The sequence below is a fragment of the Lepisosteus platostomus genome, chromosome 11, assembly GCF_059453375.1.
Source record: "Lepisosteus platostomus isolate fLepPlt1 chromosome 11, fLepPlt1.hap1, whole genome shotgun sequence".
Classification (NCBI taxonomy): domain Eukaryota; kingdom Metazoa; phylum Chordata; class Actinopteri; order Semionotiformes; family Lepisosteidae; genus Lepisosteus; species Lepisosteus platostomus.
The window spans coordinates 27,586,081-27,611,398 of record NC_142621.1 but is presented as its reverse complement, the minus strand read 5'-3'; the positions used below and the strand labels follow the sequence as shown (position 1 = coordinate 27,611,398).

At 36.1% G+C, this 25,318-nt stretch overlaps 1 protein-coding gene across 4 annotated transcripts in view; it reads left to right on the top strand.

Moving 5' to 3' along the window:
• bend5 (BEN domain containing 5) overlaps positions 1–25,318 on the top strand; it is a 513,667-nt gene that overhangs the window by 190,527 nt on the left and 297,822 nt on the right. For all 4 annotated transcript variants that reach the window (XM_088598977.1, XM_088598976.1, XM_088598975.1 and 1 more), the window contains one exon: positions 1,454–1,548. In XM_088598977.1, coding sequence (XP_088455103.1) covers positions 1,454–1,548 — 95 coding nt within the window. The remainder of the gene's footprint in view (positions 1–1,453; positions 1,549–25,318) is intronic.

Here is a 25,318-nt window from a genome sequence, read left to right as displayed (position 1 = left end):
TGTTTGACAATGCTGAAGTAGTGGGATGTAACTGATTGCATTGTCTGGAGTGAAGGCATGGAGTGAACAAAAATATCAATTAGTCAAGATATGGCATTCATGCTGAGGTCTGTAGTTTTCACAGGTGTAGGGTTAATGAGCTGCTAATTAGGGAACAAGATTTACCTGCACATAATGGATAAGCCACAGGGGGGTGAAATTCTGAGGACAATATCAGAAGGGCAACACAAGTGGCCTTTACTTGCACTTGGAAAAAGAAGTACTGTATACAGTAAGTCAATCTTTCACCTACTGGAAAAAAATCGTGTATGACCTGGCCCTTGGTGGCATGATTCTTAAGTGGATTCAGAGATAAAACGCACAACATTCAGTCTTAGCTTTTGTTTCTGCTGTTTGTTCATGTTTTGATTTCCCAAACTCAGGAATGGGAAAAGAGCATGACTTTTATGAATGCCTCACAACTAAAGTACATCCTAAAGTTGGCTTCTGAACACAATGTATTTTTTTTTACAGTTTCAAACACATTGGTCCATATTATGTAATCATACCAACACAATAGAATTTTGTTTATAGGCACAAAAAAAGTAACCATCATCTATCCATTTTCTAATATCGTTATCCAATGCAGGGTTGCCTGGAGCCCATCCTGTTAAGCAATGGGCGCAAGGCAGGATGCGCCCTAGATGGGATGCCGGTCCATCACAGGGCACACACACACCAAACATGCACGCACTCACATTGGGGTCAATTTTCCCAGTAGAAGGACGAGCTACCAATATGTCTTTGGACTGTGACAGGAAACTGGATTACCTGGAGGAAAATACAAATATAAAAATGACAAGGTTGCAACGCAAACCAAGGCAGAAATATGGAAGAAGGAACAGAGAAAGGGAAAGCAATGGTGGGCAAATTAAATAGTGAGGAAAGGGCTGCATCTGTGGCTCTCAACAGGAAATGGGGTGAACATACCATACAAGCTCCACAAATATACAGTAGCACCCCAAACATTGAACTCAGGGCCCTAGTGCTCTGAAGCAGCAATGCAAACCATTGTATATCACCATGCCACCCTAGTACCTATCAATTATATAAAATATTTAAATGTTTATCAGGGCACTGTGTAAATATCTCAGAATGTCAAACACCTTGGCAGTAAAACAACAGCAAATGTAATTATAATGATGTTTATCAAGAAATCTTGCATTTGAAGCAGCCATGATTTGCATCTTTCTTGGTTTCTTGCCTATGCACAATACGTTTTGACAGAGTGCAACCTTAGCAGCCTTTAGGAATTTAATTACCGTAAATCATTATTTTCTTGAAATTACTTAAGGTTCACCATTTCACCATCAGTTTGGCAAATATTTTCTTAATCTAATTTTTATAAGTCTGTTTAGTTCCAGGGTGACACTTATAGCAGGGTACCGATCATGCTTTTTTCCTTGTTTTACAGAGGGTGATTTTCAATATTGTTAACTTTAGCAAGACCAAGAGCCTGTACAGGGATGGAATGTCTCCAGTGGTGAAGTCTACAAGTCGGCCGAAATGGTAAGAAATGTTCAAGTTCTTATCTGGCCAGGAGCTGCTACCACTGTGGAACATTGTGTGCACCATAATACAAAGTTTTAGTGATTATTGTGTTTCTTCTAACTGAATATGTTAAAAACACTAAAACATTAAGAGGGACTCTTGTGGTATTAAAAAGATAATTGAATATTTCTTTTAACAGCAGTGAAATGTGTTGCAGTACCAATCACACTTTATTTTTCTTTTCGGTGACCATTTTGACATTGTTCACACAGAGTATTATATTTTTATTTTGTCATCAGGAAAAAAAAATAGCTAGTAATCATCCTGTATTCTTTAGGTCACCTGTTTCTCACCACTTTCTTTCAGTTTCCTGCAGACTTGACAATTCAGTGTTTATACAGTATGTTATGGCTCAGATGTTGCTGTTGTACAGTATGTTGCTGGTGATGTTGCATTTCCAAGACACTGACATTTGTGAAATAAGGGGAGGGGGAAGTGATGACTATGAGTACTGTATGTCTGAAAACAATTGTGCTAATGTGGAAAACCAGTGACATGCATCATTCTGGAGGCTATCACATTTAGTCTGGTATTGAAGTTTCCATAGGCTATGATGTAACTACAGTAATGCTTTGTTGTATCTTTACCCTTAACTGTTATACAGATGCAGCCATCTAGAATGTGTGAAGAGTCAGTAGGTATACCTACTGGTTGTCAGTGTAAAACTGCCATGTGGCACTGTGAATCCTTAGTACTGTAGTTAAAGTAATTAAAGTGATGCAGGTGCATGTGGTTATCATTTTAAAATCGTAATAGTTTTACATGTTTTTTTAACCCGTTAATGCTTTCCTGTGCTCATTGTACTACCTTAGATGTAGTTCAAGTAGGAAGCTGTATCAGCATGTGTAGGCTGCAAAGGAGCAAGTAAAGGTTTATTCCATGCTGAAAAGAGAAGAAAAGAAACACAATGTTTCAGCTGTACTGTACATGTATGCAAACAATTTAATCAAATCAAATAAGTACATTGTTGAGACAGGATGTTACCATGTTGCTACCACAACTCCCGATGATATATATCATGATACAATGTAAAATGCAAAAAAATACAAATTTTTTAAAGCCACTCACAAAAAAGCGATTTAAAATATGATCTATTGTCTTTGTCTTCTCACGTCAGAGCTAGTAGTCAACATACATAATAAGGCCTGGGTAGGACCAGTGAATGCCATTTAATAATTTTACATTTCTTAAATAATATTAAGTTTTTTTTTCTTTCTTTTGAAAGGGTCTCTTTCAAATGGAACAGAAAGTGTTTCTTTCACCAAGTGCAGCATGTACTGTAGTTTTTAAATCTATATGTTTTTAAATGTCAAATCCATGGACAGAAAAACTGTATTCCCAATGTATCACATGCTGTTTGTTAAAGAATTCAATGTATAGTATATTCACAGATTACTACAGTATTAAAGCAGCTGTTGTACACCCCCTTCATCTAGATTCTGTTACTTGTACGTATGTACTGTACACCACTGTTATGCAAGTGATCATTGAAATGCTATTAAGATAGATAGATAATACTTTATTAATCCCGTAGGGAAATTGATGTGTTACAGCAGTCCAGCCCAAGACACGCAAAACAGACATCAGAATAGTTATAAAACAAAAGACAAACAAAATAAATAAAAATAAATAAATACATAGGTGTGTATATTAAAATGTTCAGAGTAGTTTATACAGTATCTTAACAATATGACAGCAAGTTTTAATATAAAACAATTTTATTTGTATTGATAGTTTTATAGTCATGTGACTATAGTTATGAAATTCCTTGTTTTCTGATAATTCCTGTGAAACCTGGCACATAAAAAAATCAGGTTCCAATTCAGGCTGCATTCATGGCTTGTAATCCCCTGGAAAGCCATGTTAAAGCCACGCTAAATTTTAAAATGGTAGCCATGTACACTTGGTCAGAAAAGATCGCGTAAAACCTTTTATGTTGTTGACTTCATTTCCACTTCTTTTGTAAATGGACCCAATCTTAGTTTCACACCTGGACAGTGCACTGTGAAGATATTTGAGCTCAGAGCTGATTGGCCATAAGATAAGAGCACCGCTTATTAAAATGGTTAGTGTGGTTAGGAAAGTTTGTATCTGTCATGACTGGAACTGAAACACAGTCTATCTGCTACAAGTCATCCTATGAATTCTTGGCTCTAGCCATAGACAAATGAGAAAACGCAATTAGAAAGAGATGCTTGTGAAGCACAGCTGACTTCAGAGTGTTGCACAGTTTCTATGATTCTTGCTCACTTATGCTACATACACTTTGGGATTAAATGCCATTGAGTTCCAGTCCACTTTGATAATGAAGAGCTGAACTACCTAGACTGTACATCGATATTCAAGAAAAACTACAGCATAATACTCTACAGTATGCAATCTCTGACAGAGAATCTCTTTGACTGAGGTAGGGTGCAAATATTTAACCTTTAATTATTCCTAGTAGGAAAGGTTACAAACAAGACGAGGGCATTTGGTCATCCATTTAGTTGCTAGACATTAATTGATCCAAGGATCTTTTCCAGCCTTTTCTTGAAAGAAGCCAAAGAATTGGCTTCAACAGCAAAACTGGGTAACTTGTTCAGTTTTCTCACAATCCTTTGTGTAAAGAAGTACACTTGCATCATTGTCTATTATTTCTATCCACTGTTGTGTTAAAGCTGTGACCCTCAGCTTTGATCTGCAGTCACAATCTGCCACTCATTGTTTTACATAAATATGCTGGATGGTTGAAAAAAATGCATTGCTGTAAGATCACTACAGAAACTGGAGGGCATATGGAATGTAAAATGCCTAGGGAGAATGTTAAACTTTGCCATAAGGGTGCCAAGATGCCTGTCTAGAACTTTCATAGTTATTACAACTGAAAGAACCTGTTTTAAGGGTGTTAAAGTTTAAATTTAGAGAAGGCAAACAGCTAATTCTCTATTATAGTTGAAGTAGACCTTACATTGAGAATGGACACCCACAAAACCAATTTTAGTTCACATGTCCCATGTCTACCACCACTTGATAAAACTGGAATTATCATCCTGAAAACTGTACTTCCAATCCCAGAGTGTAAAATAAAAGAAAATAACACAGGTGGCTTGTACTAACCAGTTTTCTGCATGGGGAATTCTTCACCATAATATGTGTCAGGAATGGTCAAAATGTGTTATTAGGTACAGCAATGAATGTGAAACACATTCTGTTCAGTCACCATGTCTTAATGTGGTATGGCAGTCACAAGCACACATTTATTGGGCCATATGCTTTTGATGTGTACCTGAGTGCAGTGTCCTACAGTTCTGCTCAGCATCTTTTCACTAACATTAGGGTGCGCTCTGCTATACTGCTGTAGGAGTTGCCATTCTTTAGATTAAATGTTAAACCATTTAATGTTAGTACAACCAACATTAACCAACACTGTAAGAGTGGAACTATTAATCCTAGTTTTTTAGCTTTTTTCCCTTTTTAGATTTCACAACCCGCTGTACCCAAATTTCTCCTAGATTTATTTAATTAATTAATGTTATTATTGCTTATACTTATATATACTTTTCTGGACACTCCACTCAAGGCGCTTTACAGGTAATGGGGACCTCCCTCCACCACCACCACCTGGATGATGCAATGGCAGCCATAGTGCACCAGAATGCTCACCACACATCAGCTATCAGTTTGGAGGAGAGCAAAGTAATGAAGCCAATTTCTCCTCTCATCACCTAATCAGCTGTTTAGTTGGGCTGCTGTGCATCACACACCACATTTCATTGGTGGATGAAGTGAGCCCCCTCCTATATAGAAGTTTCACATGCTTTGGAATTAAAATTGCTCTACATACAGTAAATGCAAGGAGCAAAAAATTACAGTAATAGAGGACTACAATTCATTTTCATACACTTAAAGAGAAAGAAGTATTTAAAATGTTAATAAGCCTGGGTAGACAGCATCTGTTTTCTAAAGCTTTCTGTCCTGGCACTTTTCACTGGGGACACTTGAAGTTTGGTAATGCACTCCCCAACTTAGAGACCATGAAACCAACTTAGTTAATCAGTTTTCAAAGGCAGTATTCTAACTGGGGGTTGTATCATAACAGACATTGTGTAATGACTTGCTTGACACAAAATGGAGGATAATTTTGAGCATTAGCTGTAATGCAGATGCCTATGTTTTTTGGTTTATTCTTATAATAGTACTAAGATGGTTAAATAACCACATAGAATCCCTTACCATTCATATTAACTACTTGATACCAAAAATGGAGCTTGTGTAATTTACAATCATTTGTGACTTGAATCTTTGTATCTTTAAATTGCTTCCAACTATATTGTTCAAGGTCATCATTTTTATAACATTCCTATTTGATTTTACTTTTTGTCTCAGTCATTTTTGAATAAAGTCGGTAAACTTTATTTTAGTTTTGTTTGTTTTTTTCAACACAAGTTAATAGGCATTGTGAATGGCCTGTATGTTTATATAATATGTTTAGAGTCTAGTGAAACAACAATTAGCTATATACAGTGTGTATCTTGCCTGCTGAAAAATACTGCTGTGAAACAGTTTGTTGCCAATATGTTTTCAATGATGAATACTATTCAAGTTCTTGCCTATGCATTGTCAACATGTACTGTAAGTTACTGTCAGTTTGCTGGACTGGATGCTATTTCAGTGAAGCAGTGAGACCCCTTAGTTCACAATAGTGATCTTTTTTTTGCTTCTTTGAAGCTTAGAATCAAACGTGGTTTCAGGGAGGAAAAGTGTCGACAAGCAGTGTTTAAAGAATCTTTGTTTTATGATGAAATATATATATATATCTAAAATAAACTGCACAGCAGAGCCTGTCACTTTGATTCTGCTGCCAGTATTTGGATGTTGCTGTTACATCTGGGGCTGACCCCCTTTTTCAAAGGGAAGGGTCTTCTGCAGCATCCTGCATGGAAATGAGCCTGTAACATTTCTGAAGCGGAGAGATCCAACGGAGCATACTCCTGCCTACAAATGTCACTGGCTGTCATCAAACAGTCTCGCCAGGATCGCTAATCAAACAGCCGCGTGCTCTCCTGCCACGCTCGCTTTGAGCCCCAGCCCTGAATGAAAGGAGGCGGCAGAGCGCGAGGGCGCCACTTAAACAGCGTGGAATGGCAGCGCTTTCAGGATAAATGCTCCTGGAGCATCTTGGAACCGCGGGCCAAGTGCTGATCTTTCTTTCTGTTGCAATTATGGAGGTGTGAGGAGCCTCAGGCCCAGCTTTATGTAGATAATTGCAGCACGGCATTGCAGGAAAAAAAGAGAAGTGTTTTAATGAAGCAGTAGAAGAAAGCCAGCCATCCTCACTACTGTCTGTGAAAATCAGGCGTGCCTGGGGTCTGACTAATTTGATCACAACCTGCTAAGGAAAAAAAGGGTTTCAATATATGCTAAAACTCATTTTGTAAATTAAGTGTAAAAATTACATGTAATGACTCCGTCTACAGTACTAGTAATGTGTTCTCAAAAATGTTCACCATTTAAATAATTGTAAATATGTCATGAATATTCCCTTTATACGTCCTCTTGAATGTTCTTACTCATTTAGACTAATCTGAAACAGTTTTGTTTCTTGTGAACTGGATGCATAATTTGAGTTCACAGATTTTATCGTCACAACAGTACTATATTTGTGGGCTTTTAAAATCATACCAAATATCAAAAGTGATATACCTAATTCAGTATATCCACAAGATGGCCTTGCAGTAGAGAAACTGAATTTAAAATTCAGTTCAGTTCAACCCTTTCTTTTGAAAGGTGTAGCTTATCTCGTCAAGGTCTGTAGTTTTTCACAGAGTTACTGATTTCTTCTTACAGTAGGTCACTCTCAATACTATAATTATTAACTATTTCTAAGTAGCCTTAGTCTTACAGAATATGCTGTAATTGTTACCTGTTTAAGAAAAAATCCTGTAAATTTGTTGTGACAACAGTTACAGTAAGTTAACTACATAACAATGAGTGATCGATCAAGTTACCAAGATGCCTAAAGTTACCATGTTATTACCAAGTAAAGATCCAAGTGTAGAGGAAGAGAAAGCTGAAGAAGCAAAATTGAATTAGTAAACAAGCTATATGGAGCTTTGACTGTCAAAGAGCTTTGACTGTCTAATCCAACCACACACACATGTAAGGATTAAAAAGGAGAAGAGGGATAGAATAGATTTCTTTGGCTGTATTTATCAGTTAAAGTCACTTTTAACCTCGAAGTTGAAACCTTTATCTCTGTCTGCAGTAAATGTTATTCTTTGGGCTCCCATTTGATACTGGGGGCTATATAATGTTCCCTTCTGAGAGACAGCAATCAGATTAGAGTGCATTGCCAAGTGCAGGGATCCATCCTGCGCCCTGGAGGTTGAGTAATTAGAGGAGATAGAGTGCCGTATTTACACTGAATTACGGAAACCAGGTTAGCCAAGTGATAAATGGAAATCCAACATGGGGGCTGACGTTGCTTTTGTGTCGCTAGTGCACATTGACTTTTTCAATGAAAAATCTACCCAAAGATAAGCAGTGGCATGTAACATTGTGTATCTCATAGTGAACCAAAAGGATTGAGATTCAAGGCTGGACAAACTTGGTACAGTGCCATCACATTACAGCATCACTTAACTGAAGGTGAAAGAGTGGAAGCTCCTCATAACTGTTAGTAGAGACATGTGGTCATCTACTGTATGCTATAGATCGACTTCTTGCCAAGTTCTTCTGTTTAGCGGGTCTTGATTATAATTAGAGGAAGCTGTTCATCCCATCTAGCAAATATCCTTTTGTTCCCTTGCTTTGCCCTTTGTTACTATCCTCTTTCAAAAACGCATACTCTTGTATCTCTACATCAATCACATACACCATCCAAAACCTAATACATTTTGTCTGACTCTGTGCTGTATGTATGCCACTGGGTCTTGGACCTGGCACTAAGAAGTCTAATACATGTATCTTGACTCAGATCCAGCTTCCTTTAATAAGGATTGATTAGGCATAAAACCTATGTTGGATAATTTATCTGGCTGACACTTTTATCCGAAGCAACTTACATCTGTATCCATTTGTACAGCTCAATATTTTATAACCACAGTGTCTCAATTAGAATTTGAACCCACAACCTTCCACTTACTATACATGTCTACAACCCTAACCAGTCCTTCACTCTGCTGTCCACTGTGCATTTAACAACCACAACCATTAGGGAGTAACCATTTCTCATATCCACAAAAAAGTCCACTTAATTGGGCCTGCATGTGTTCCTTTCTGGACAGAGCTTTTGGATGTGTTCTGTAAGAAAGTAGTGACCTTTGCGGTGGTACACTGTGAACAAGGCCCCCTTTTTTTGCTTATTTGTTAGATTTATGGAGTAAAGCATTGCTAAGCATCTTTTCCTAAATGAATTAAAAAATCAGTGTGGATAATGCAATTCTGCTCGTTGTGTCCTGGGCTTTTATAGCATTACATTATGCTGTATCTGTAGGGAGCAAGCAGCACAGCTCAATTGACAGATGTGACTGGCAGCTTCCAGGTCAAGGAAAAAATAAGGATATTTTAAGAGGCAATTGATTTAGTGCCTGTGCATCTTAGAAAAGTTATATGTATGTAGATAATAAAAAACTGAGCAAACTCTGAGACGTGCCTCTTTTGTTTTTTCTGCTTTTCAGTTGAGCTTGTTCCACTCTGTGAAGATAAAATATTCAGTGTTGATAAAAGGCAAACTTTACACCTCAGGGAACACTGTGTTTTGACATGGTTTTTATCACATATAAAGCCAAACATTTATGCTTTATTGAATTTGTTACCTTTCTGGTAGAAAGTATAATTTGAATAAATAGTAAAGAGTAACCTAAAGGCCTGTGTATTATTTTCAACCTTGCTTTCCAAACTTACCAAAAAAATGTTTTTCCTCACAAAAATAACTGAAGCACATACACAGGTAAAATGCTATCTTATTTTTTTCTGTGGAGTAAGAAACTGCAGATCTCTTTACTAGGTCCACTGAATGTTATTTAAAGTATTTTAATGTAGAGGATAACATTATCCTTCAGTTAATAAAAAAAACAGTATTTTTAACTAGTATGTACATTTGCTTGTACAAACAATACCCTTGTATGATGTATAACTTGCCACGGCAACACACTTTAGTAACATTTAGTAACATTTTAGTACATCTGTGCTGCTGATGGAACCTGGTATATTAAACAGATTTTAGGTGGTTTCATTTAAAGTGTTCTTAATGTGACTAACAATTTTGTGGAAGTTATCTGCACAAATATAAGTTATTTATGCTACAATTATTATTATTACTGCTACTACTACTACAAGAACAACAACAACAATTATAATAAAAAACTTATTTATATGGGTTTAAGTACATTTACATCAACTATTTTTTCAGATTCCATACTGAACAGGGTAGTTAAAGAGTGCAAGTATAAAATATGTTAAGTTTTGATTGAATTGTTTCATGTTGTTTATTGGTCTTGAAGAACAGAGTAAACATTTCATCTTATCACTTAGTTTTGATTACCTATACTTTATATTGGACTAATTGAAATAGCTTTAGTATTCTTTACTATAACACTGATTATAGTTGTACTATTGCTAATTATTTCTTAAAATGTTTTTTCCCCTTCCTTTGACTGAATCTTTTATCTTTTGAAACCATGGACTTTCAAATGAAAGGAGAAAGTGAAAGTACACAGAAACACCAAGTTGCCAGATGATATGCTGTATGGTTTAGCAGCATGTTTGTGTGCTGCTAACAGAACATGAGGCAGTGATGTTACCCAAAGAATAATGGCTAAATGTACTTCTGCAAGCGATACAGAAAAGTAAACAGAAAGGACAGGCTTACTATTTCTTAGGGCAGAAAAACTCTGCAACAACAGTGCGTCACAAAAGAACTTTTGCAAGAGTTGGGAGAATCTAACCTTGGACAAGGGTAAATGTTCTTTTTTATTTAAAAAAAAAATGCCAGAGAGAGAAAAATACATACAAAAGTGATTCACAAGCTGCCCTGCTCCGCTTTGAGTCAGTCTAGCAATTTTGCTTTTGTACAAAATCCTGCCTGTAACTGACTGATGCAACAAAATAGTGAAATTCTATTTCAAGACGTCTCCAGCTCCATCAGAGCCCGTGTTTGCGGTAATTGCTCTGTCAATCATGCCGCATCCCACTGCTATCCTCTCTCGTTAAGCCCCTGTATGCGCAGGCTGCAAATACAGAGGGGAGATGCACTGGAGGTTCGTCACTTTGCTGCCTCTGGTGTCCTCCCTGGAACACAGCTCAACTCCGCCACTGCAGGTATTAGACCCTGGCCTCAAGGAGGCCAATAAAGTCGCCGTAACCAGTGGTTCGATGTGACTTTTTATTTCAGAACCAGAAATCCGTCATCTCCACCTCTGCTGCTTGCTGTTTCCATGCAGCCCCCCCCCCCCCCCCCTTCTGCTCGTTCATCACTTGCTCTGTGCTTTCTGTTCATATCCAGTGCACCTCTTGCTCCCTTCATCCCTCGCCAGTGCCTGATTGCTCTTGTGCTGGTCACATCCTGCCATTCATTCTCCCACATCTGCTGGCTGCACCTCCAAACTGTCTGATCACCTTCCAATACCTCAGGATATTTGCCTGTGATATTGCTTTTATTTCACTTGCTCTGTACTATTAAGCCTTGCATTTTAATACTGTAGTAATTGCACATTTGCTTTGGTCATTGCATTTTGTGAACTTTATTGCAATACATTATTTGTTTATTCTAGTCCCCATTATGTATAGCAATGTAACAGTCATATTTTCTAATGTTATTGATTATTTTGAGTGTAACTGACCATGGCTAATTTCATCACCTTATTATTGATATCAGCAATTTTATAATCCATTACAAGAGCTTGTTTGGATTTGTGGACTCTGTGAACATATATCTTGGTTAGTTTTCTACATTCTTCTGAAATGGGGAAGAATGAACTCCGTTCAGATTCCTCTCCAGAGAGCGTGGCTCCGCAGCACACAAAAATGGTATAATGTTCCTAAAGGACAGAACCAGCAGCCCCATGAGTAAATAACTTTTGTACCGTAATAATCCTTGGATCAATAGGGACAGATAATCATAAGAACAGCAGCTGTTTGTAAGTAATAGTTTCCCACTCTTTACAAGCCAGGCTGTGATTACAGGGCTTCTATTAAGTGCTTATTCATTTCGTGATGCCTCTTTTGAAAGACATTTATTGAAAAAGAATCTACTCACACTTTTTCTGATAGATATATAACAGTATTACATGTTCATCTCACTTAGCTATCCTATAAATAACATCTATTTTTATTACTGGATTCAAATTAATTTATTATGGGATCAGCCATGGATTATAGCAGGCCTACTTGCCCTCTTGAACAACAGTGTAATACCTGAGGGTTTTGTTAGTATAAGAAAGGCTGAAAGAATCCTTTAACAATTCTGTATCTGTAACTCAGGTTCTGGACTAGGTGTTGGATTCAAGACTCGGGTAGTATTATTTTCAGGCTAAATCCTTTGTTTTCATTCGCAGTTGGATTAATGCAGCCCCTTCTCACTTATAATCTCTTGACAATATTCATGTCAAGTACTTTCTACACAGATTATAATAGTATCACTGATGTTTTTGTGTGCTCAAATACAAAGATTTTCTTTTGTAACTCATATCTATTTTAATGATTGATCTGTTATAAAATACATAACTAGCTGGTGGAGTTACAATGCCATAGATGATGTTTGTGAAGGGGAGTCTTGCACTTTTAAAGACTGACTTTGTGACATTGCAGAACTCCTACAGTACACAGACAGGATGAGGAATTGTAAGGACAAACCTGGGAGTGGAAGGAACAGCATGTCAATAAGGCTTTGTTAATTTCTGAGAGAAAAATTTCATATCAAAACGTCATCAAGTCTTATTAAAAAAACAAGTTATATAGTAGTTGGCATCTAGTAGATTTGCATTGTGATTTAAGGCATTCAGGAGTCTGATCCTAATGACAGAAAATAAAGAAAGAACCAAAATCTTTCAAATCAAATTTGGCACGGCCATCCAGTATAATGGCTTACATTGATCTTTAAATACATTGGGAAGGAAGATATTAATTTTTTATGGGGATGCTTTGGTAATGTAAAAGGATACATTAGCCTGATTAGTCTTTTTTTTAATTTCCTATTTGCTTATTTAAGGAAAATGTTTTTTTTTTCAAAACCTAAAAAAATAAAGTACATTATTATTATTATTCCTGCCAGTAGTATTAATTTATGATTGATTCTCTTCTCTTAGACATATGTTTGTTAAGGAGACCTCAGTTGTTGTTACAGAATTTCTTACTGTAACGTCATGAAATATGTTTTGGAGTTTATGAATTATTCTCAAAAACATTTGTGCAGTACTGGAATCAGCCGTGTATCCCTCCTAGTGTGAGCCTCTGGGAAGGGCAGGGATTTGAGTTGCGAGGGCGGCTAAGGCGTAGAATTTACTACAGCTTTGTGGTAATTAGATCTGAGTGCTCAATGACTAAATAACGCAGGGGAGAGAAATTTTGTCAGTCAGCAGATCTTGAAAGCTTCTGAACAACCTTCAGAAATAAAAAAAATACATGCGAGTGAATGAACTGAAAAACTAATGAAGACAAATCAAATTTGGGGGAAAGCATAAAGATAAAGATATAGATGATAAATGTGGGTAAAGCAGGAGTTCTGATATATGAAACTGCCTTTAATAGAGCATGCAAAGAAAAAAAAATACAGGACCTCATCCTAAAGGATGTATATGCAGTCTCTTCTAAGGTGGATGGTGTTGAAGTACAGGCTAACATATCTTTCCTTAAAAATTCTAAAAAAAATTTAAATTAATTAATAAAGCCAAACACTTCCCTATGCTGTTACTGACCGGATTTAACATTCCCAATGTGCATTCTCATTATGCAGTATCGTACAGTGATTATACTTATTTTAATAGTTTGTTACATAGCTGAGTGAACTTGTATGATACAGAATGAGTGTGGCCTTGGAGAACATAGCACGTGCTTTTATAGTATTACTGCTCTAGAATTACTACAGAAAAGAAGCAAAAAGGGCAATCTTGTATTCAAAACTTTTTTGAGCTTCTTTAGGAATCTAACTTTGCATGTTTAATAATGAGAGTTTTCTCTAAAACTGACTAAATGTAATAATGCATTGTTTAATTTTGGGCACTATCACTACACACATTCAAAACACATCTTAGAATTGATGTCCCACACATACTGTAGTGGTTCAGACAATAATGGACTGAAACCTGAAAAAAATGGGTCCAGTGACTTCTGCATGTGGAATACAGCAGTACATTAAATTTGAGACCTTAGATGTCCTCAGATGAGCCTCGATACAGTATGTATGTTTTATGAATAAATAAGAAGAGTTGGGCTATTTGTTGAAATTTAATGAACTCTATACTGTATTTATAGTGACTTTACAGCCTGTTGTTTCAGAAGTGCCAGAACAGTGACATAATTATGCACAATCCTATTACTGCTGGATGACTCGCAACAGGAGAAGGAGTTGAGGCCTCAGATCTTGGGCTGAGACAGGAAAGGTTACTGAAACCCCTTTTCTCAGCAGTCCATTTGCTTAGTACGCTGATGAGCTGCTTGCACAATTAAACTTGTGGCATGCTTTTAATAATAGGGCTTTTAATTGTCTACAAATGAAGAGTGATGTAAAATAGCTAATAGCTTGTGCTAATTAATAGGGGAATTGAAAGCTTGTTAATTAAGGGCAAACAGGACAAGATTGGCTCTGTTAATTTGAACAATAAAGGCAGACTAACGGCTCGTTTCCAAACGGACATGATTCATAAACCATCAACCCTTTTCCATTCCAGTCATTGCCTCCCCCTTCCCCTACTCACGCACACACAAACACACCCAGATCCCACTCCTCTCTAGTCAACAGAGAAACTGCACTGTGGGAAGCAGCCTAATAATCAGGCTGTATTCTCATGCAATTAATCCTGCTGTGATAAACAGAGAGAATTTGGATGCTTACTGGTGGAAATGTTAGAATATGGAAAGTTTGCAGCAGAAAAGTTTACAAATGAGAGGAGATCATTCAGCCTATCTTGCTTCTTTTGTTGTTAGTATTTAATTGATCTGTAGATATAATCTATTTCTTGAAAGCAGCCAGGGTGTCAGATTCAACAGTATGGGTGAGTAGCTTGTTTCAGACTCCCACTACACATGAAAGTGAAAGTGCCTCCTGTTTTTATTCTAAATGGATGCCCTCATAGTTTCAACTTGTTTCCTCTAGTTTGTGGTTTACTGTTAGTGCTGAAGAAGTCCAAATCCTTATAGTCCTCTTTAAACCCGGTCAAGATGGTCTCCAATCTGCTTAATATTATAAATTAGGTTGTAACAGAACAATATTATCAATATGGGATAAAATGTATATTTGAGATTCTCAACTATATACCAAACATCCTGTTTGGCTTTTTAATGCTTTCCCACACTGTTTTGAAGACAAAAATGTGCCTACATAAACACAATGAAAATGCATTTACTACTTAATTGTATTGTTTTCTGTCCATTAATGAGCTGTTAGTCTAAAATCATGAATATACAATATAATGCTTTCTTTGAGTATCCATTAAGTAGTGGTAGCATTCCTAACAGCTGTTGCTTGTTCAGTGAACTATCACAAATTAGCTAAGCAAGACCTATTTTTCTAACTCCATGCTGAATATTTAATTAAATAAATAACAATAATAATTATTCCTTATACTGTATAGCGCTTTTATGGATACTCCATTTTATGGACTCCCCACCACCTCCACAATATGTATAATATCGACCTGGATGATGCGACGGAAGCCACAGTGCGCCATTACGCTCACCAAATCATACAGTAGATGTGAATTATTAGGAGACCATGACTGGTAAGGTCCCATGGGGAAAGAAGTCCTGCTCAGTGAATGAAGAGTTTTAGCCCTGTACCACTTAACTTTCCAACTAAAAGTATCTGTACATGTGTACATGTGTTTAACTCAATCCTCATGACAGCAATGCACCTGAACTGCCAATTCCTAATTCCAGCACATTGGGTATCAATGGTACTCCTCACAATCCCCCTCATTTATGCCTCACAAAGAGGGCAGAAGGCTCTATTAGAGATGGACAAACCTAAAAAATTGTCAGACTTGTCAATGGGACCCTACCTCAAGGGAAAGGGCCAAAGCTAGATTTTCTGCTTTTAGAAGTCTGGGCATATCAAAATAAAAAGTAAAAGTAGATTAATCTATATGATGTGGGAAGGACATTGGACAGGGGAAAGCTAGCTTTTAGTACCTATAAGAAGTAGAAACTTATGACAACTCCAGCCTGAGAAAACAATGGGAATGAACAAAAGAAAAAAAGTTATTGTGAATGTCTTTAAAATTCAATTACTCTACCTGCCAGCAAGTATGTTATCAAATGAAGGATTTAAACTTTGCCTCCACTGATTGGGTCAGTTTGATTATGGTCAAACTTCAAAGCAATTGCAGTAAACTTCACCCATGGGGAGAAATGTCTGTGAGTTTACTTTTTAATGTGTCAGGTATGCAAAAGTTGTTAATATTTTCTTCAGCTGCCTGTGATGAAATTAAGTAGGGGTAAAGAACCTCTGAAGTTGTTCGTCACATAAATGTATGCTTATTCTCATTTAAGTTCTCGGTCAGTATAAAATACAGCTGTTGAGGGAATACACCTCAGCAAAAAACACACAGGTCACAGAGACCTGAAAGATTATATACAGTACACTGAAGATACAGTATGCGTATGTATTTCTGCTTAGTTATTTTCTAAAATATGAGTTGTTTTCTCCTCTCTGTATTGAAAGAATACCTATATTGAAAGAAAACCTTTTTCAGTCATTGCTGCAGAAAGCATGTCTGCAACCTGTAATTGGGTGTTGCGCCTTTTTCTTTTCTTGTCGTATTTTAGCAGGCATATTCATTGTAAACGGCCTCTAGATTATTTGGTAAGCATTAAGACACTAAGTAGTTTCACAGAACCCTGATGAGAACTAATCCTCGAATGCCAAGTGGTAATTTAGGTAATCAAATCCAGGACTAATCAAGGTCTTTGAAAACAGTCCTTAAGATATTAATTTTTAGGTGTATTTTAGGTTTGTTGTGTACTTGTTTGCATTCTAAAGTAATGAAATTTATTTGCTGTACGGTATGTAGCCTGAATGGCAAAAGGTTCACCATGTAACTTTAACAGGACGCCATGTCCTGTGTGAGAACTGTATATTAACACTTATAATTTAAAAAGCAAAAGGAATAGTTTGTTCTATTTTTTTAGTATGTGCCCCCTTGTTTTATAGTTCACTTTATGCCACTTAGCAATCCTAGTAGAAATAACAGCAGAAATTACAATAGAACAAGAAGAATAAAATAGATAGATGCAAACAGTGCAATCTGCCCCTGTAAAGGATTTCAAGAAATCAAATATGTTAAAGGTTGAATTAATCAGTCCATCTTTGTTCTTTTGGGAGGAAAGTAAGCTGGATTGGGTCAACAGACCTCAAGGGATGGATAGATATTCTGCCACCCTACTGTGAAAGTTTTACTGTTTTAACCACTATTTGATATTGGTCAGACATGACAAGTCCCTATTACTATCTATTTTCCCCTTCCTCCAAATTAATGTTAAACATCCCAAGATGTCTCATCAGTATTGCTCTGCAACTGGCGTGACATACACTTAGTATTATGCCTCTTGCAATTCTATTACAGTATGTTTTTGACTTTCCCAATTTCCTGTAAACAGTCTGTTCTCACAGCTTTTTAATGCTTCTCCATTCACATGCCATTTCATGATCATCCTTATTTTCATCTCCAGGTTGGACTGAAGCCAGATACAATATTGTTGATACAGTATGTAGGCTTATTTCAAACATATTCTTCTTCCGTGATATCGCATTTCTAAACCCTCCAACATTTCATTTTTTTAAAACGGGGCTAGACTGTAAATCCCTTAAAAGTATGCTGTTTCTTTTTTGAATCAGTCTAACATTAAAGCAATACAATAGGTGATGCTTTGAAGCAGTGGGAGTTCCTCGGTATGGGAAGCAGACAAAATCAGGTTTAAAAAATGTGCATGAAAACCGGGTAACCCATTATGCATTCCATGTTCAATGCAGAAAATGGACGGGGATAAAATTTGAAAAGAAAAATCAATTTAATGTGACAGTATTAGAAGATGCTGGAATACTTAAATGTGCATTGTAAGTTCTGGTCATGTACTACAGCATTTCCCTTTATTGCAGCTGGATTCCAGCAGTCCTTGGTCTTTGTGAAATAGAAAGTAATTACAGAATTAAATGTATTAGATAAAAATGCCATCTCACTTCATTTTCCTTCGGACTAAATTCCAGCTAGGAGGATTCATTCATACACCACTGTATTGTATTGTGAATTGCATTTGGAAAGGAAGGCAAAGAAAAAATGAAGGACTGGGAGCTGCAGTCTGAATGCTCCTTAGGGTTCTGCCATTATGGGGAGCTCATTAGCATTCATGAAAAGGAGAACAGCCAAGCAGATTGTTTGAGAAATGGTTGGAGAAAATGTAACAAATAGATTAATAACCACCCAATAAAGAACAAGAGAGAAAGGCGAGGGAGAGAGAGAGAGTTTCTGGCTCTATACAAGCTGTAAATGAGTTCCTAGAACATTTTATGTTTGCGAGAGAATTAAAACTGATTTCAATTTCAGGTAGTGTGTTTCTGCTCACGTCATTGCAGTCCTCCCTGAACCCAGTATAATCTTAGTGTTTGTACAGATTTTGAAGAATTTAATGTCAAGAACAGAAAATTGCTCATATTGCCTTAAAGCGAAGAGAGCGAATATCACATTATACATGGCTTCTTATCTCATGGTTATTCTCCAAATTGAATACTGTGTTTGCTATGAAAGGACAGTTCCCATTTTTGGCTTTTTAAGCCTCTAGTGTAAATGGGCGTGTCCTTTGCATGTTCAACATGATAAACGTTTGCAAGATACAGTATCTTGATATCTTGATCTGCGATGATAAGATTTTGTCTGGATTTCTAAGACTATATTACACAATCCTGTGTCTACTGTGGCTTAAATGTAGAAAGGCTCTGTCAAAGACCACAGGCTAGATGGAAATGGAGGACTATGGTAAAAATGAGAGGAACTCTAGGGCTCAAAACACCTTTGTGAAAAGACCTGTTTGTGTTTGTACAGCATAATTGAAAGATTAACTGAACTGTTGTAATTGTTTGGAATGTTTTTACATATTAAAACTACTACATCAGATTTTGGAATCTAGAACTTTAAAACTGTAATTTAAAGACAGCAACTGTGCTCAGAGGAATCAGTGCTTTAAATCTAAAATGGTTGACATATTATATGTATGTATTATCTGCAGTAGTGCAGCTTCTTGGTAAAATAATGATGTACTGTACTTGGCATGCTATTACATTTAGACATCAATGAACACAGCTTTTCCAAACATCCTAGCTATACTGCTGGTATATATATCTCCTGAATATATATATATGTTTGTAAATATACATATTTACACACTCCTCCAATTTCATGGGAAGCAATTCCATGAAAAAATATAGTTCTGACTTTCATTGGCATTACTTGAATAAAACTAATAATATTAAAGAGTAATATTTTAATAATTATATTGTAATATATTGAAAATGAAATGTTTTTGTAAAGTTGTACTCTTTAAATTGATCTAAATGTTGGTTTTGATGAGCACTGTTCAATAAAATCATGAAACTGGAGATTGAGACACTTTGATGGATAATCCTAGTCATGCCCTATATAAACATCTGTCTGTTTATTTAGGATTGCTTTCCATCTACAAAGAGATCTCGGATTGCTTCCATCCCTTTACTGAATTAAAACAAAACCCCAGATAAAGTTGATGTAGGACCTTCTACACATCAGTGGGTGGAGTCCTGTGAGACTCCAGCTGTCTTGAGCTGTCAAACTATGAGGAAATTTATTGACCAGTTCCAGCGTGCAGTGCATCACATTTTATTATAGGCTGTGAAATGGACATTTAACATGTGGCTAAAAAGATTGGTGCAAAGACAATGATTTTTTCAAGAAGAATATTTAAACTAGGGAAGTGGGGAGCAAGACCTGGACAACATTAAAAAACAGTTGAACCAGATTATTAAATCTTAATGCTAGAAGCATAATGAATAAAAGCCAAGATCTCAAGGCTGCTGCATTAACAAGAATTTATAGTAATAACTGCAAAAAGTCTAGATGCCAATATTGGGGACAAATCTAAAATGAATAGGTACACATTTTTTCAGCAAGACAGACAGGGTAGGAGAGATGCTGGAGTGGGACTAAATATCAGAAGGCAAGCTAGAGAACTGCAGCACGCAGTTTAGATTCAAGCAGTTTAGAATCTGTGTTGGTTAAACTGGACTAAAAGGTTCCAAGGACTAACACAAGGTTTATGCTACAGTTCAGGAGACATGGGTAGAAGCAGGATGCTGCTTAATGTGTTCAGAAAAGTGCCAAGGGTTTTATATTAGTGGTAGATTTCAACTTTCTAAACCCAAATTGGAATGTTTTTATGGAGAATATAGAGCTGAAATTGGTATGGTAGAAATGATTAATAATTGCTTCCTTACCCAATTTGCAAACACACTTGCTAGGGAAATGCTCTTATTGATTTAATTTATTTTTCACAAGTAGGGTAGATTTGAGGAAATAGGCATAATAGAACTACTGGGGAATTGTGACTCTAATATAGTATCTTTTGATACAGTACATTAAATCCCTAAAAAAGCATCAAATTCTAGAAAAACAGGCTGTTAAGGAATAGGGCAGAGCTTAATTGATCAAGTTTATAGAAAAAGGTTATACAGTACATCAAAAATATGATGCAAACATGCAAAACATGATGCAAAATAAATCCATACAATAATTTCTCTATTACACCATTTAGGCCATATTTTCCTATATGTAGACAGTTATTAAGATACAGTAATAGCTGTGTACAACATACATATTAAGGAAATGTATGAATGAAAGGAAAAATGTTAAGGAATGCTGATTGATCCATTGATATTGGTTTCCAGCTGGTAAGAAAAACACAGGAAGCAGAGCAGAACTTGTCCAGAATTATGTTTATAGATATGATTCAGTGAATCTGTACTTAACATGCCTTGAAACATTTGTATTCACTTTGCAATCCTTAAAACCAATGTATTCTTATTCTAAATTCTGATTCTAACCCTTTTTCTCTTCACAGTTATACCTTTCTGATAACTGCATTTTCTAGATCTGTGAGGGGTCAGCTAAATCTTTTGAATCTTAGATCTGATTCAATGTGAATGTGCACGTCTAAAGTGATGTCCCTTACTTTTTAAGAAAAGCATTCTCGATTTCACTGTCTTGAAATCCACACCAAAATTCTGTCAGCACAGAAGCAAACTGGCTGGATCACCTTGTTATTTTATCAGGCTTTGAGTTGACGTCCAGGCCACCAAAGGGATTAAGGACCTGCTCTTGCTCCTGAGGTTGCAAATGGATTATCTGTGTTTGGTGTACAGTACAGTATGTGTGTTCTAATGCCATTGTAAGCCATTGTTTTATTGGTGAGTACCCAACCCCCCCCCCATATGACAGTATTCACTTTTTGTGTGGGTTAAGTCCACTTGGGCTTCTCTGTTAAGCCTATTTTAGTCTCTTTTTTCCTTAGACCATGGACCAGACCCTCTGCAGATAAATTCTAATTTATGATACACAATTTACTTCTTAAAGGAAAGAAGTCTTTGCTATCACATTTGTTTTCTAAGTGTTGTATTACATTAACACATTTGATTTTAGTATTTTGGTAACTGAATTCTGAATTTACCTTGTTAAAAAGTTTAGAATTTTTTATTTGTTATTTTACTGAACCTGTAAAATCTTTAAAGTTGCATTTTTCTGATTTTTGCTGTTTCTAGTAATGTCAATGAATTGTTGTTATTTTACTTTCTTACAATGTTGATTTTTGTTGGCTGTTTTTCACTCATCATGCCTTTAATTATGATTGTTGTTTTTATTCTTGTTGCCTTATCCAGACTGACTTCCAGTATACAATATATATAGTAAAAATGCATATACAAATACATACATTCCATGCTGAAAAGAGAAGAAGAAACACAACATTTCGGCTGTGGAGACACCCAAAGAATGCTCCACAGCCGAAACGTTATTTTTCTTTTCTTCCCTTTTACTTATTTTTAAACCTTTACTTGTTCCTCTGATGTTTGGACGGTTTCATTTTAAATGTATGACTGAAACTGACACTACAGAGTGTTGTGACTACAACCTTAAAATAACATATTGACATTTCTTAAAGATCAGCTTTAGTTTTTAAATCAGCTTCATTTTAGAACTCAAACATTTACATGAATTATTTTTATGCTAATGTTATGTAGTTTAAGGCACATATGAAAAGTATGTTTTAAAAAATTCAGTCAAGCTTCATGCTGTATATTCTCCGTATTGACTATAGTTTTACTCTTTAAAAACCTGTTAACATTAGATTTAATGCTGTGACAGATGACAGACATTTGACAGACAAATGCTTAGACACTTATTGGAGTAAGCTTATAAATCCTAGGCCTAGGGGAAAAGAGATTTGTTTTCTCTGTAACTCATATCTTCTTTCTGATAATATACCACAGCTTTACAAAATTAGATAGTATCCTCTCGGTCACTTTTCTGTTATAAGTTTATGATCTTATTAAATATTAGTGTACCTCAGAGTTAATTTCAATATTGGAAGGTTTATTTTGCATATAAACATGGTAATATAAAATTAATAGGATTGTTCCATGTGTTGCCAGCTAAACAATTATTTACTTTATTAATTTAAGCTCTTGATTGTGTAATGTGTAATATTTTACAGAAACATTTGCAGCATCCTAAGAATATAAAAGTAGGGTATCTGCAGTTAGATCTGCTACTACAGTAACCTTAAACATTTTCTATTATTTGAAAAGCATGAGAAATTTGAATAAAAAACATCACTTAACCTGTTAAAGTGTAAAGGCCAGAGGCAGAGAATGAATAGATACTCTTAAATAGTGCTAGACATTTGACATTAAAGGGGACAACATGTTTTGTTGTTGACTAAATATTTAATTTTAATTGATCCCAGAAACATCTGTGTATTGAGTCAGCGCATCCTTTAAAGTCTGCTTTCTGTAGAATTTAACACTATCACGTGATGCGTATCTCCCACTGAGCTCAAAATTTGATGTTTGCGAATGTTATCCTTGCAGTTTACTCACTGAATTTTGAAAGCTTTAAATTGCATTTATCCAGAACTGTTTTTTTAACCTATTTTAATGTTGTCATTATATCATTTGGAAAATTCTCGCATGAGCGCCAACAAAAATGGTTCTGTTAACACCGACAGAGGCCATATTATGTATGTATTATGCCTACAATAAATACTGGATGGTGCAACAGAGATACTGACCTATAGAGCACAGGTGTTGACTTGCAGCTCCCAAAAAGAAAATGAACAGGGAGTGAGATGCCGTTTATGGGGCTATCATACACTTTACATCCTTGCTTTAAATTTTCACCCTCTTGTCCCTCTCAGGCTCTTTTCTAAAGCAGAAGCAGGTTGACATCACCTGCTATCTACAGTATTCTCTGAGTCCACACCGCTTCCAACCCTCACCCCCACCTCTGAGTACCAAAAAGAATCTCAATTCAGGAAAAGAAAGTCAGCAATGACCACATTCAAGTCCTCCCCAAGTCATGTGTTACTCTGCTCTTTTGCTCCATGCCTTTGTTCTCCAGGGAGTTCACCTCTGATGAGGTGATTGCATAAAGAAGGAAAAAAAGGTTGATTTTTTTTCCTCATGATAATCTCCAATACAATAGACTGATTACAATCACATTTTTCTTGCATTCATTTCTTTAAATAACTCAATAGAATGTCAAACAGCTAAATCAAGTCACGGAACATTTTAGCCTAGTGCAGGGCAGGTTATTATGATGCTGAGCAAATTGCTAATCTAAATATGGATTGGTCCCATCAGACTTGGGTTGGCAAGAATCTACAGCCATTCGGTAAACATCTAACATCTGGCCCTGCTAATGAAACAAAAGGCAAATGAATGAACGTGTGCTAGCAGGGGTGTTTTGAAAGGGGAACATGAATATTGTATGACTGTGGGCTGAGGAGTCAGGTTAAAGATCAGAGACTATAAGACTCAGGTTGTTTCTCCATAAAGCAGGGTAGTTACTGGTGTAATGGAATCCCCTACAGCTATCTGCCCTACAATGAACATGTATAGAAAATGCCTTTCACACTACTCTGTACAAGTAAAATCAGAGTAACAGCATCACAAAAACTGAGTATGAAAAAAGCCAAAGATGAAGACGTATGTTAAGTGAAGTCTTTACACATTTTCTCACTCATCCTAGTCAATAGTATATATTTTAAAGATTTGTCCTCTTTTGGTTCTCAAAACTGTAAATGTTAGGTTGCTGTTTTTGTTCTATCATTTTTTTCCAAATCTTTGACAGCAGCGTTTCTGTCTCCAGACCTGTTATTTTCTGAAAGGTTTCAGAAAACAATGCCAGGCTGATGACCTCTTGGAATGTCATTTTACCTATTTTTTATAGCATTTGGACTTTCTATTATGTATTTTTTTGCTTGCTATTTTTGGGGGGTATACAGTCATTTTCCTAGTTCCAAGCTGCCTTTGTACAATATAAATTATATTCTTTAATGGTTTTGCATTGATGCAGCAGCTTCACACTCAAGGGTTCCAAAGAATGCAAGTTATATTTTAGACCACTGGATTGGGTAATGAGTTGGAAAGTATTTCCTTAATACATTTAATAAAGAGATGCCTTGACAAGCTGTCTTTATAAACGACGCTCCTACAAAGAAACAGATAAATAGGCACACATTTAAGAACACCAAGACAAATAGATTGAGCAAACATAGACTTGTATGAGCTACAGTTTATGAATAGCTAGATAAAGAATGAAAAAGAAGAATCTGCTTTGAGATGCTTCAGGGAAGGGCATTTGTTCTGTATCATTAAAAGTAATGGCCAGTTCTTTTCAAACATATATTCTCGGGCACACATTTATTTCTTAAGATGGAATAAAGTTTAGTCATACACCAGAGCTCAGTTTCTCTTCTTCATCTAACTGTGAACAGCTTCCTCACCACTGAGCACCAGAACCCTAGCTAATTACATACAAATGCTTGCATTTCTGGTGATTTTAGAAGGATTTCTACTCTCTTTCCTGTTCTTCCGCAGTTTATGTAGAAATGTGCACATTTATTGCTTTATAGTAACAGTTTGACAGTTGTTAAGGATGTTAGGTTTATGGAAAATGAATTATTGGATGTAACATTATCTGCTGGGCTGTAGGCTTACTTCTGCAGTCTAGTCTAAGGTAGTGGTCTTCATCTTGCAGATCAGTAGGTGTTTTCAGGAAACTCTCCATAGTTTCACATCAGATTAGTATAATTGTGTAGTGTAATTAACTTATATCGTTATCATCATTGGAAGTACCTCTATCTTTTGCTTTAAACTACATTGTGATGTGTAAGAAATGACGTTCAACAATCTTTGCAATGTGAAACACACAGAACCATGTATTTAACATTAAAAATCTTAAGTAAGGTTTTATCATAAACAAAAAAGAACCTTATTAGACTAAAACATCAG